At 47.9% G+C, this 14125-nt stretch overlaps 1 protein-coding gene across 3 annotated transcripts in view; it reads left to right on the forward strand.

The window, feature by feature from the left end:
* TLN2 (talin 2) overlaps positions 1 to 14125 on the forward strand; it is a 450451-nt gene that overhangs the window by 363236 nt on the left and 73090 nt on the right. For all 3 annotated transcript variants that reach the window (XM_067749188.1, XM_067749208.1, XM_067749197.1), the window contains exons 37-41: positions 844 to 1005; positions 6815 to 6955; positions 7424 to 7605; positions 8734 to 8866; positions 11167 to 11268. In XM_067749188.1, the coding sequence (XP_067605289.1) occupies positions 844 to 1005; positions 6815 to 6955; positions 7424 to 7605; positions 8734 to 8866; positions 11167 to 11268 (720 nt within the window). The remainder of the gene's footprint in view (positions 1 to 843; positions 1006 to 6814; positions 6956 to 7423; positions 7606 to 8733; positions 8867 to 11166; positions 11269 to 14125) is intronic.

Below are 14125 nucleotides of genomic sequence, written 5' to 3' on the forward strand. Positions count from 1 at the left end.
TCTTGAGGCAGGAGAAGGACCCAAGTAAAGGATACCTGGGGGACCACCCAGACCTAAGGCAGGTGTCAGTGCACCAGAGATTCCTTACCTGTCCAGTTAAGGCCAAAGGGGTGTTACCAGCCTCAGCAAAGTAGATCAGGCAGATTCAGAAACGCAGCTGGGGCTGGGAGATCCCTGAGCCACACCCCTTAATAAGGTGCCTATAGCCCACCTGGGAGTGACATACAGCTGCATGTGACTGTTAAACACTTGAAATGTAACTGGTCCAAACTGTGATGGGCTGTAAGTGTAAAATACTGACCAATTTCAAAGACTTAGTAGGATAAAGGATTGTGAAAGCTTAATATTCTTAAATTGATTACATGGTGAAATGAAATGTTTTGGATATATCAAGCTCAATAAAATATATTATTTACAATAATTTCCCTTGTTTCTGTACTTATTTTCATGTAGCTACTAGAAATTTTAAAATTAGATATGTGGCTCGCACTGTATTTCTGTTGGGCAGCGCTGGCCTAGACCCTGGGCCGTGTCCCTCCTGGCTGGGGGTCACAAAGGATAGCTGACAGCATCTCCTCTGAGACTGCCTGGAGCCCAGCCCACTCCCACATCAGCCCTGCCTTTCCTTTTCTTTGTTTAGTCTCTGCCTTAATAATTCCCGCCCTCCCCTTTCTTGGAGTGACTTCAGGGGCGGCAGAGCTAGAGACATGGGTTTTATTTCCACGAGCCCTAGACATGTGAGTTGAAGGGGAATCCAGGGCTCGGGACCAGGGTGGACTCCAGTGAACTGGACCCCTCTGCACTGAAGCTTCGGGTGCCCCCAACCCAGTCCGTGCTTTATAGGTTCTGTCAGCCGCCACGATTGTCGCCAAGCACACCTCAGCCTTGTGCAATGCCTGCCGCATCGCCTCATCCAAGACGGGCAACCCTGTGGCCAAGAGGCACTTTGTCCAGTCAGCCAAGGAAGTCGCCAACAGCACTGCCAACCTGGTGAAGACCATCAAGGTAGGTCGCTGAGCTGAGGCCTTAGGAATCCCTGGGGCACCTGTTGCAGAGGGGAACAAGGTAGGGGATTGAAGCCCTGCTCTCTAATACTTGCTTCTAGTGGAGTTCAACTTCCAATTCAGTCTCATGGTTTAAGTCACTGAGGAGCGGTTCATTAGTGATGGAGATATTTATCAGGAAAAACCAACAGCCTTGGTCTCTACTAACCTTCTGCATAGTGGGTGGGGAGGGGTAAACTATGTGCTTAGTGGGGCAGGGTGGTTTTGAGGGGCTGGTAGAGGGCCCTGCCATGGTTGTTAAATATCTCTGGACCAAGAGAGAAGGTGGAGGGAGAATGGAATGGGAAACTGTTGGGAAAATCTTTAAAAAAAGTCAATTTATTCTGTCCTGTGATATCTATTCTATTTATAGTTGTTTAAATGTTTTCAGTGGAGCATGAGCTTCTTAAAATAGAGCATTCCACGTTGATAACAAGTTCGTCTTTGTGTTCGTGGCCGTGGACAGGTTGAGGGGAAGCAGGGCAAGGGTACCCTGTGAGGAGGGAATCGCAGTAGCTGGGCTGTAATATTTGTAGCTGGGTGATCAGACCGCAAACCCGGTCTGCCGTGCGTGGGACACCCAGCCAGACACCAAGCAGCTGACCTGATGGGAAGACAGCCACAGCCTGAACAGCAGACTCCTGGCAAAGAACCTCCAAAGGAGGTGGTCATGGAAGGCAAGCTGTCAGTTCTGTGCAAACCAGGAAGTGCCGGAGGGAAGGCCGTTGGAGGGTTCACACTTTACTGAAGGATTTTCACGCTCGTGGAGGTGGGATGATCTGCTTCGTTGCCGGGCAAGTCCTGGAGGGATGGGGCTTTTCCCCCTGTTGTCTCCAGAGGATATGTTACTACACACCTCATTTCCCTTGCACTACACAAAGCCAGTTTAATCTTGTGGAGAAATTAGTCAACAGGCTGAGCAAAGCAGAAGCCAAGGAGAGATTGTGCAGCCCAGCAGCCGTTGGAAGCGGGCAGGCAAGAGCTACGGGGCAGTTATCCCCGTCGGCAATTACTTAGCTGCTTAAACAGAGTCTTTAAAAAAAAAAAAATTAAAACCCGCTTATTTAAAGACAATAATAAGATAAATTGAAGATGAATAAATAAAGCCAGTGCCCAGGTGCCCCCAGGATCCTGCTGGCAGCTCCCTTTAATTACTGTCATGGTTCGTGGTATTAGAAATGAATAAAGCTTATGTTTTCCGATATTTAGTTTACCCAAAGCCTGTTCCGTGTTTTGTGTATATCACTCATTCAGTCCACACAACCAACCACCCTGTGCTTGCCATCCCCGTTTTTACGGTCAGGACAGTGACGCACAAGGAGGTTAAGTAACTTTCATGGGGTGATTCAGCCACTAAGTGGTAGACCGGAATTCAGACCCAGATCCCCTGCTCTTTCCCTCAAGCCTGCTCTCGCCCATGGCATGCAGTGTACATCGTTAGCATGGAGAGACTAAGCCATCTCACCAGCCTGGGAAGAAATATCTGGTTGCGTTTGCAGTGCTTGTGTGCCAGTCTCGGGGGAGGCAGGGCTGGAGAGACGGCAATAGAATTGAGACGTAGTGACATCATTGCCGGTTGCTGTGTAACTAACTCATTTCAATTAAACTTGGCCATTTTCCGATCATCAAAAAAACAGACTAGATTTAGATGGACCAAGGGGGAGACGAAGGCAAGGAGCTATTCTATACAAATTCTGGGATACCTTTCTTTTCTGCCTTCTCCTCGGTTTTAAATCCCGACCTGTCTCCGTTAAGGTCTCATTTTCTTTTCAGATTCTCCTCACAGTGGCAACCCCTCTTTGTAACTGCCTGCAGCAGATGAGCTCTTGTGATGGCCTTAAAGATAGGCCTGTGCAGAAACACCAGAGGGGGGATGCAGGCTGTTGTGACATGGAGAAGATGAAGCCTCCTTCCCCGCGAGCACCCCGGGAATCGATAGCCGTGCACAAGGAACAGAAATGACCCTCTTGCTCCGCAGCTTGCTGAAATGCGCTTGGTGTTGCGATTCCCATCAGGTGGCAGGCTTTGCCGGGGACAATGAACTTTGTTTTGAATTTCCTAATAGGAAAATGGTGAAGGCCATTTCACTGTAGCACACTGTACTACATATCGAATAGACTTGCTGAGTTAAGGAATGGTTAAGAATCCTGTCGAATAGCGAAATGAATGTTTAATTCCCTAAGTGCTTGAAACAGCCGCCATTGAGGCTGAATTTTGCTCTAAGTTTTATGCTTCTTAGTCCTTTTTTTTTTCCTTTAAATCACAAGGATGTGCCCAAGCCTAAATCCCAGCTGCCCCACCTTTCTAGTTCACAATGAAAGGAGGGGAACCCCTCCCCGGAGGAACACTGGCGAGCAGGGAGCAGATTACCCCACAGTGGGTCATCAGCACCCATTAGAATGCCTGCCTCCAGGGATCGTAAATCTCTGCCGACGGCATTCTTTGCGATCCCAGAGCGTGGCTCAGCAGGAATACGTACGTGCACCCTCCTCCCTGCCAGATGCTGCTCTCAATGCCGGCCAACTGAGAAACACACGGAGCCCTAACCGCGGGTGCCGTCTTTCTGCTGGTTCCCCCCGTGTACCAGTGCCTGCTTCTCTCTCTCCAGTCAGCTCTTTACCTAGCCTCAACTCAGATGTGTGGAATCGAATGTTATTTTAAATGTGCGGTCACTCAGGTTTAGGTGCCAAGTAGACATTGTGCAACAACACAGCTTTTGTTTCTCTGAGAAGCTGGAGCGCAGCCTTGCCTCTCGCAGTGGAATTGAAGCTCAGGGTTTTGCCATTAAGCATTGACAGGGCGTCCAAAAGACACCAGGTCCAGCTCTCATTAACCGGTTTAACTCGGCTGTAAGTACGTTTTCTTGATCGTCCTTTTGTTTGGATGGGTAAATAGGTTTCTTGAGAAGAAAAAGGAGGGAAAAAAACACGTCTTGGGCTTCTTACGCCTTATTCTTGTTGCCTTTTCTAAGGTCAGTAGGAGGGAAGGGAGCCAAGGGTCTTGGGTTCTGGTTCTGGTTCTGGGTTCTGGCTTAGCATGTCACTTTCTAGGTGTTGGTTTTATCACCTGAAACATTGGAGCTTTGGGATTAAATGATCTTTAAGATCCCTTCTAACCCCCAAAGTCCATGAATCTTTGATTCTGGTACACATGCAGAAATTGTTTCTCCCAGATCCCTGTGAGATTTTTGCTAAGTGTGAGAACATTCACAGGAGCTGGCTCAGGGTCCCGATGGCGCCTGGGCATTTGGCTGAGTGGATTTACCCTTTCACTGTTATGACGGGTGTACTAAACATTCTGTGACATGGAATATCTATGTGAAAACTGTCGTGCCTGCCTGAAGTTCCACCTCTGGCCAGATTTGAGTATTCCGTTTACTGGGGTTGCTCAGCCATCTCCAGAGTGGAAGCAGCATTCAAAAGTGAAATACTGTCCATGTGAACAAACCATCCTTTCTGATGCTCAATTCTTCCTTTGGAGGAAATGGCTTTTCCCTCTTGAAAATGGAAAACAGTGCTGGATTGGAGCTTGGCGTTGTAGTCCACAGCCCACGCTATTCAGGGTCCTGCCCTTGACCCGCAATGGGCTACATGATATGTGATGTTAGGGCCCAGTCTCAAAAAAAAAATCCTTTCTTCATCCTGTTGGTGCAGTCGATGAAACTGCACAATTAGGAAACCATTCCTTGGGATTTACCTGGGGTAATCATCTTGTCGTTTTTAATTAGTTCCCCTAAGAGTGGGTGGCGTGATCAGACATCTGCCTTCCTAATAGGCCGAGAGTGTTGTAGACGGTAGAAAAGAGGATGAGAGGACTGTGGAGAGGTAAAGGGGCAGCTAGAAGCTGAGCTAGAAGCCCTATCACTCCCGCTGGAGGGGGTGCGACTGGTGCAGCTGGGATGCGAGTTCCTTTGATGCCAAAGTCCGCTCCTGCCATCTGCCTGCTTCAGTGGTCCGCCTGTGCTGGGGCCACTGTTGTCGGGCTCCTGTTATGCGGCACCCAGCCGGCCTCCCAATGTGTGCCCAAATTGCTCCGAAGCCTGGTAGGGCCTGACCTCAAGGAGTCAATGATGGTAATAGTGCAACAAGATGAGAGCGCCCAGACGGTTCACTGCCATGTCGCCGGTGCAGTGCTTCAGTGGAGGTAACAGATGCTAACTCAACTTTTACTGAGTACGTGAGTGGAGTCAGAACTGAAGCCATAAATATGAGTAAGTAGCAGGCACATAGGGTTTCCACTGGGCCTGGAAGAACCACAGAATGGGCCAAGTTAGGGTCAAGGTCAGTGCCTATCTGGTGGAGAAGGGCCTGAGCAGAGGCAAACTGTGCACAGTACTAATGAAGACGGTAAATTAACCAGGCTTATGGGAGTTCCTCAGAAAATATTAGCATGGCGGATGTGTAATTACCGGCCCCAGCTGTCAAGACTTGATTGGAATATAGTTGTTATTCAAGTAGCCTTTACACTAACCGTGCCTGCCTACTCTTGCCTTATTGAGAAATAGAAAGGTTCGCATCTCAGATCCGGTTTGTTCTGTAATTGCTGGTGCCTCCGGTTTTTTGTTCGCTAATTGTCTAAATTGACTTTTCTGTGTTGCTCATAAGGGTTAAATTAAAAGTTTAATTCGTCATTTAACAAAGAAATCTACGTTCTTCGACAAACATAACTGCCTTCTCAAACGTTGCCCTTTGCTGGGAGGCAGGGGTGCTGTCACTGGTCACAGGCCATCGGTTCTAGCAGCCTTGTGCTTAAGCAGGTGCAGTCCGTGGTTGGGGAGCTTGGGATCCAAGTGTTGACCCTTTGTGGGGTGGTCTGGCATGCATCACAGGCCACTTTCCTGGCCTGTCTCCTGTGCAGGCTGTTGATCGCGACGTGACTCATCATTCAGTGCCCTTGTATTACTGCTGCTAATTTTAAAAAGAAAGAAACTTTGGAAGCAAAAGATACATAGATTAAAAGCCCATGTGTGCAGAGCTCAGTGAATTTTCCCACGCCAAACACACCTAAGTAACTGTGGCCAGTTGAAGAGACAGAACATGGCCAGCGCCCAGAAGCCTACTTCTGCTCCTTCAGTCTCACTGGCTCCAAAGGGTGACCTGACAGCTAACACCCAGAATTAGTTTCACCTGTTTTTGTACTTTTGCACTACTGGAATCGTATAGTGGGTACCCTATTGTGTCTGGCCTCCTTATCGAAATATTGCATGTGTGAGATGTGTCCGTATTGCTGGGAATAGTTCTAGTATGTTTTTTCCCATTGCATTCCATTTTGCTCATTTGAAAATGACAGATACATCAGCCCTCCCTCCGTCAGTCATTCAGGGACATCCAGGTAAAAATAGCTTAGGAGAAGTTGAAAGTGGTACACAGTGTAAGATATTTTTATAGTTTGGCAAAGGATAGACTTAATTGGAGTGAAATGGAGGGGAAGAGCCAAAGGGTTATAGTCTCAAAAGCAGGGAAGAAAGTGGCTCAGCCACAGGGATGGGCAGCATAGCTCAAGGGGAGAGAAGAGCAGGCGCTCTTGGTATCACGTTAAGTGGGGAGTGGATGGGCTGTGGGGTCAGTTGGCCTGTGAGCCACACACTCAGCTTTCTTTCCTACCATTGCTCACTTAGCCCCTCTGCTTGATGGCAGAGATCCCTCCAATCAGTTCTTGTTCATTGTTTATGGACTCACCAGACATTTTCAGTATTCCCATTAAACCACCTTCTTTTCGCTGGGTGGTGATTGCTGCGGCCCAGGAGTGATCTCTGTGTTTTCTCCCATCAGGCTCTGGATGGGGATTTCTCTGAGGACAACCGCAACAAGTGTCGAATTGCCACCGCCCCCTTGATCGAAGCCGTGGAGAACTTGACAGCGTTCGCCTCCAACCCTGAGTTTGTCAGTATTCCTGCCCAGATCAGCTCCGAGGTAGGGAATCCTCACAGCTAAGGTAAAACTGAGGTCGTTGGCTTGTTTTGTGTGGCACTGAAGGGGCATGAACAGTTAAGGATTCCAAAAACTCTTTCTGTCAATGTGTAGGGCACTGTTACTCTTGTCATTGATGATACAAGCAGAGTTCATGGAACTCAATGTCTGTACATCACTTAAGAGGTAATGTCTTGGCTTTATATGTTGAGAACAATCTCTGTGCATAGGTTTGGGGCTGATTCTTTCTCGGTATGTTCTTTCACACTCAAAAATAATATTTAAGGAGTGGCATGGCCCCAGGTCCTCATCATCCAGGCCCCATGTGAGCCAGCCTCCATGCTTCCCTACCCTCTGTCTCCTTTCAAAGGACAGAGGTGGTGACTTGATAAAGAACATGACCTTCCAGGGTCCAAGTCATTCACTTAGTCTGTGTGCCCTGCCCTTGACCCTTCTGCTCTTTGGTCCCAGGGCTCCCAGGCACAAGAACCAATCCTGGTGTCAGCCAAGACCATGCTGGAGAGCTCATCATACCTCATCCGCACTGCACGCTCACTGGCCATCAACCCCAAAGACCCGCCCACCTGGTCTGTGCTAGCGGGACATTCCCACACTGTTTCTGACTCTATAAAGAGTCTCATCACGTCTATCAGGTTAGTGTCTCCTCCAGGAATTGCTAGCGGCCTGCATCCGACAGGGCAGGAGGGGGATAAGCCCATCAGGACTTTTATTTAATAGCAACGTGGTTGATCATTGTCATCATCTTTTTCTTTACCTCTTTGGGACCAGCGGTAGCACTTGTCACAACAATAATAGCTAACTAAAGTATTTATCATATATTAGATACTATTCTAAGCATTGTACCTGTATTACATTATATGTTCATCACAGCAACCTTGTAAAGTAGATGCTGCTATTGTCTCTCTTTTACTGATTAGAGAATTCAGGCAGAAAGGCATTTAGATAACATTCCCAAGGGCATCCCCAGGCATGACTGCTTTAGTCCCAGTCCTTGTAAACATTGTGCCATATTGTCGATACCTAGGAGATTAGGCAGAGAGCACCACTGCTTATTTAGCAGGATTTGGGGTTACCTTACTTTGATAATAAGACAAAAAGAATATTCTAGGTCCCAGAGTAACTCTGGGCATCTCTAACCTCCATGGTGGTAGTAGGAGCCTATCTACTATGAAAAATCATCCCCTGAGTAGATAAAACATTCTTGAAGTTGACCAAAGTTAATTACCCCACAGCATGGAGTGCATGCCTTTCCTCAGGTATATTTTGTTTTTGAAATTGCTTTTGAAACTTAAGGCATTTCTTTCTTAATGCCTCGCAAAGAAAAATCCACTAAATATTTTAACTCCTACCACAGCCCAGGACGTTTGCAACTAGTATGCAATGTAGAGAGCATAGTATATTTGCACTGGAAATAGCACTGCCCTTTTTTTTTTTTTTTTTTTTTAATGAGGGTCCTATGCCTAAGCCAGTGAATGGAGAACCCAAGTCCAAATTGTTTCATTTGCCGTTGCCTGGCATCAGCCTGAGATGGTGGACAGCACCCTACCCTTCCCACCAGAGAGAGACTTAGCACAAGTGTTAAGTGAAGAAATTCCTGGGCTATGCAGAGAAGCCTTGCCAAGCAAGGGTCGGGAATTCACTCCCTAAAGCAATCGAGTGGGAGAGAAAGTAGACAGGGGCTCCTGGCCCACCAGTTCTGGAGCAGGTTTGGGGACTTGCGCTCCGTGGAGCCCGTGTTCTACTTGCTGTGTCCCTTCCAGGGACAAGGCCCCTGGACAGAGGGAATGTGACTACTCCATTGACAGCATCAACCGGTGCATCCGGGACATCGAGCAGGCCTCGCTGGCCGCTGTCAGCCAGAGCTTGGCCACGAGGGACGACATCTCCGTGGAGGTATGCAGGGCTCTGTGGCCAGCTCGGAAGCCTCTGGAAGTACTGAAGAATGCCAACATCAGGCTTTGGGGATGGGGGAATGGCACCAACATGTTTTTGATAAAGAGCTTCATCATTGGGCCACCTTCCCCTGGAAGCAGCCTGAGAAGTTTTTGGAGGGGGTCGGGCAAATGCTGAGCAGAGAATGATGGTTTGATGAAGGAACACATGTACTGTGGGGGTGGAAGGTTCAGGTTTGGCTGAAATTTGGAGGGAAATGATCATTGTCAGGTAAGAGTGTGTCAGTCGGTGGAGTTACCATATTCAGGAGAGCAGACCTAAGCGTGTAAATTTTGAGTGCTTCCCTGTCATATTTCAACACTTTTTTGACTAATGAGCGAATTCAGCATTCAGCGCTATGTGTTTGGTCCATGCAGAGATCAAGGATTCTGACCTTGTTACTCAATATCTAGTATTGAGAGAGCTTGTGCATTCTGTTAATTCAGAGCCACACTGCCCTCTCTTGCCCATTTTTCCAAAGTTGAGAATTGAATTTTCCTTCTTGGCTCCTTTGAGTTTTTTCTGTTACCTGTCCAAAGACCCCTGATTCATACTTCTTTCTTTCTGTTGAAAGTGCCTGACGCTCGGAAGGTACTTAGTAAATATGAATGGTCTGTTGACTGGTGTTTCTCTCCCGACACTGAACTCATCGACAATGAACTTTGGCCCCTGTCTGTAAACAGGGCCTGGAATTGGAATTGCTCATTTTTATTAATAGAGCTGTGTATTTCATTGTTGCTTCACCCGCCTCCCCCATTTCCAAGGAAAGAAAGAAGGAATATGTATTCTCATCCTGTGCAGAATGTTAGAATCATCGTTAACCTGTTATTAAAGTAGAATGTGCATACGGAACAGTGTGCCTGTCATACGTGTGCAGCTTCCTGAACTACCACCAACCAAGCACACACTGTCACTAGCACCCCCCTCACACCCACATCCTTTCAACACCATCACCAAAGCATGTCCTCTGTCTTGACTCTTCCTCCCTGGGAAGAAAATCCCTCCCCTTTATCTGCATGTGCTTCCTACCTCTACCATATTTAATCTAACAAGCCATCTGTAGTAAGACGACCTCGCTGGGATAGTCTTGCATTCTTGACTGTAGTTACATGATGAGTGGGAAGATAAGAAGTAATTTGCTAAATAAGACCCTTGGAAGTGTGGAGGTTTCTCTCTACCTGCCTCCATCTCTCTAACTTTTTCCTTTTTTTTGTTTTCAAGTTTGCGGGTTAGGCTGCTCGTTGACTAAGCTCTGCACAAAGCCGCCCCCCGCCCCCGCCCCCGCCCATATGCAGTGTTGTTCGGTAGGAGAGTAGCCCGAGTCTCATTTCTATGAGCAGGACATTGTCACTTTGTCAGGAGTCACCCCATTCTGTGCTGGCGAGTGCAGAGCTAAAATGTCCAGCCTTCTGATCTATTAATCCGGACTCTATGAAGTGAAGAAGCTCCTGTGAAGATTTCTACAGCGGGATCTGATCTTTCCCGCGACTAGTTAACACTCTCCCTCTTTGAATTCCCCGCCCCCTTCGCACTTCAGCATCGTCCAGATACCTTGCCCCGTCTCTTTATAGCGTGAGCTCGGTTCTTTGGGATGGAGAGATTAAACTGTCTCTCGAACCTGAGAAGAAATGCCTTGATGGTGCCATTTTCGATAATGGCATCCGCATCACTAAATACAGCGAACAGAGCACCTGACCATAGCCTAGTGGGCATTTCACCTGGCCGTTTTCACAGTGTGCTCTCTGGGAAATAGTCCTGCTTTAAGAGAGCTGATGTCATTTTTACATCACCCTCCTCCCCACTCCCCGCTTAAGGGGTTCTTAGTTCTGAAGACACTGCAACCTGGATGTTCCCTCGGACCCCACCATTAGCTACCTCCATTTGGACACAATTGTCTTCCCTTCTTGGAAAGCCACCGCAGTTCCAGCTTTCCAGTAATTATGCTGAATAACCCAAAGTAAAGATACCAGTAGCATCCGTTGTTACTATGGTTGCCAGGAGTGAGAAGCCAGTAGGAAAGGTGTTCCTGGGGCCTGCTCGTGTCCCTCATGGATGGAGCTGTGGGGAGGAGGGGTTTAGCCCAGGGGAACTGAGGGTCGCTGGGACGGGGAGGGTCAGAGCAGTGGCTGGATGGCACTCCCAGGCATTCTGATATCCATTTCTTTCGGCCTCCCTTATCTTTCACATGGACCTTTTTAAATCAGTACAACTACGTGGGGAGCTGTTGTAAGCTGAACTTGACAGCTCTCTCTCCTTATCAGGCCCTGCAGGAGCAGCTGACTTCAGTGGTCCAGGAAATCGGGCACCTCATCGATCCCATTGCCACAGCAGCTCGAGGAGAAGCAGCTCAGCTGGGACATAAGGTAATGGGCACTAGGGGATCCTGCTGAGAGTGTGTGAGAAAGAGATGGGGGGAGAGTTGTTATTGATTTTGTCATTCTTGTTCCCCAAAGCCTCAGGGCAGGTGTTAGGGCCGGGTCAATGCTGGCTGACACTAGAGAAAATACCACTCAGCCTCCGTCAACATCTTCTCCCAAAATGACCACTTCAGGAATCTCTTTTTACTTAGTTAGCGTTGAGACAAAAGCTACAGGGCAATTTTTCTGGTAGTGCTCAGACTTTGCAGCCGCCAAGGCAGTTTTCAGTCACCTATCACTCTTGATCTTTGCTGGGACAAGCCAGAGACTGAACTTGGCATTCCTGGCCTGGTGTCTGCCATCTTTTGTCCTGGCTGGCCAGCCTCATTCTGGTGTGTTTAGGGCATGTTTTTCTTCCACAGCCTCTAATATAGTGTCCATTTTCACACCTGAGGAAGCAAAGCAAACTTGCAAACTTTTACCCTCGACAGCTGAAGCTTCCGTGTGGCCACTCTGCCAGCCCTTCACCTGAGCGTTCATACCCACGTGGTTGCAGGTGCTGCATCACGTTCTGCCTGTTTGGGGTTCACTTTGCAAATCCTTCAAGGAGAGTTGGCTTGGCAAGCAGCCTGTGCCTCGGCAGAGAGAGGGCAGACATTGGGTTTGTAACAACCTGCAGGATTTCCTAGCATTTGTCAGTGCTGCCGTCAGTATTGATGTGCAGATCAAGAAATCCAGTAGCCAAAATCATCTCTGCAGGTATTGATTTTAGAAAATCAATATTCCTGCTTTTTCCAATACAGGATAGCTTAAGAGCCTACTAAGCTTCCTGCTGGGTGTAAGGAGAGGTGTTTGGGTTTAAAATGGCCAGTATCTCTCTGCCATTGCAAGTGCGGTAAATTTCATTTCTCACCTGAGTGCCTTTATAATAAGAAAGGGCTTGTCCACCTGTATGAAGCAGTTTGCAAGGGGGGGGCGGTGTAGAACGGGCCTGGAGGCTGGAGCACTGCGTATATGACTGCTGTGGGGACAGTGAGTTTGGCAGAGAAACCGAACTTCTGTTCAGCAGTTACTTTCGATTCCAGTAGGAGTTTCGTAAGAAAGTATTTCTAGACTCCTAGGGCAGCATCCTTGTCTCTGCCCTTACGTTGTTTAGTGTGGAAAATTAATTCCTGTGTCAGTGGGTGGCATGAAAAGAAACTTTATTGGTGCCACCTGAGTTATCAATTTACTCTGGTCCTTTGGCTAATCGAGTCTCACCTTCCGAAAGGGAGTTCTGGACAAAAGCAGCCTAGGGAGCCTCCATCCAGAGGGGTCGTGGGCTGGTGGTGGATGCCCACCTGGTCCCAGTGCTTCATGATGGCGCTCAGGTGAGGTGCCAGTTCAGCAGCTTCAGTCCCACTTGGGAGTGATTGACAAAGGCAGATTCTCGGACCCCGCCTGGATTGGTTTCCCACAGCCGCTGTAACAAAGTACCACAAACTGGGGGGCTTAAAAGGACAGAAATGTAATCTCTCACAGCTCTGGAGTCCAGAAATCCAAAATCAAGGCGTTGGCAGGGCCACACGTGTTTTGGAGGCTCCATTCTTTGCTGCTTCCAGCTCGTGGTAGCTCTCGGCATTCCTTGACTGAATCTCGCCAGTCTCTCTCCGTGGTCACATTGTCTCCCCCTTTTCCGCCTTCCCTTCTTCTGTTTCTTCTAAGGACACTTGTTATCAGGATTAGGGCCCACCCAAGCAATGCGGGATGATCTCATCTTCAGATCCTTAAACACACCTACAGAGACCCCTTTGTAAGATCCCCTTCACAGACTTCAGAAATTTGGACATGGACATACCTTTTTGGGGGGTCACCATTCAACCCACTCTGCCATCCTAGGCTTAGGGACTCAACATCATATACCAAATCCTCAAAATTCTGTGTTACTTTCACTTCTGTACTAACTCAGGTGAGGAGGTTTCCTGTTCTGTCATGGGTCTCAATTACAGGAGGTATTCGAGTCCTTGCTAAACTTCCTAAATACAGGAAAAATCCCATCCCTTCCAAAACCTTTGCCCTACAATAGGTGAAGAATAATGACCGCTAGTGCGTGTGGAGTGCTTACTACATAGAGGCCTGTGCTGAGGCCTTTACCCACACTGACTTAATCCCCCTAAAATTTTAAGGAACTTAGTGCTATCACATTTTACCAAGGAGGAAACTGAAATTTAGCAATAGGAAGCAATTTGCCTAAGATTTCTTAAAAAGGAATTGGCAGGGACGATTCAAATCTCGCGGCTTTGAAAGCAGAGCTTCCTCTCCACCCAGCCATCTTCCCTTCCTGAGGGAGTCGGGCACCTGTTGAGCTGTGTTTACTTATGCTCAGCACACAGCAACCCTTGACATTTTACAGTTGCATTGATAAAATGTACTTTTAAAATACTAAAACGAATCCAGAAAACATGTTGGATTCTAATGCATTAAACATTTTGACTCCTTTAGTACTTACGGGACCGCTCCTGAACCCTGACCCCTGATGACCCATCACTGCAATTGGTGGCGACACCACCCTTCCAGGGGAAGAGGAGATGAAATCCAATGCAGATATGCAGGGCTGTCCCTGCCTATAATATACCCTGGGGATTATGCAGACTGAGCCTTACACAGAGGTCTTTGGCCAAAGCAAGGAGCTGGGCAGGACAGGGGGCTGCCGGAATCCTGCTAAATCATGTGCCTTGACATCGATCAGGTCTGCCCAGAGGATGGGCAGCCCCTTTAAAGTTCCTACAAAGCACCATAAGGGCCAGCAGCAGCCTTGTTCAAGTGTTTTGAAACCTATCTGTAACATAACTGTAATTGGGGATAAAACAGTCAAAGTATGTTT

This window comes from Pseudorca crassidens, chromosome 1 (genome assembly GCF_039906515.1).
Source record: "Pseudorca crassidens isolate mPseCra1 chromosome 1, mPseCra1.hap1, whole genome shotgun sequence".
NCBI lineage: Eukaryota > Metazoa > Chordata > Mammalia > Artiodactyla > Delphinidae > Pseudorca > Pseudorca crassidens.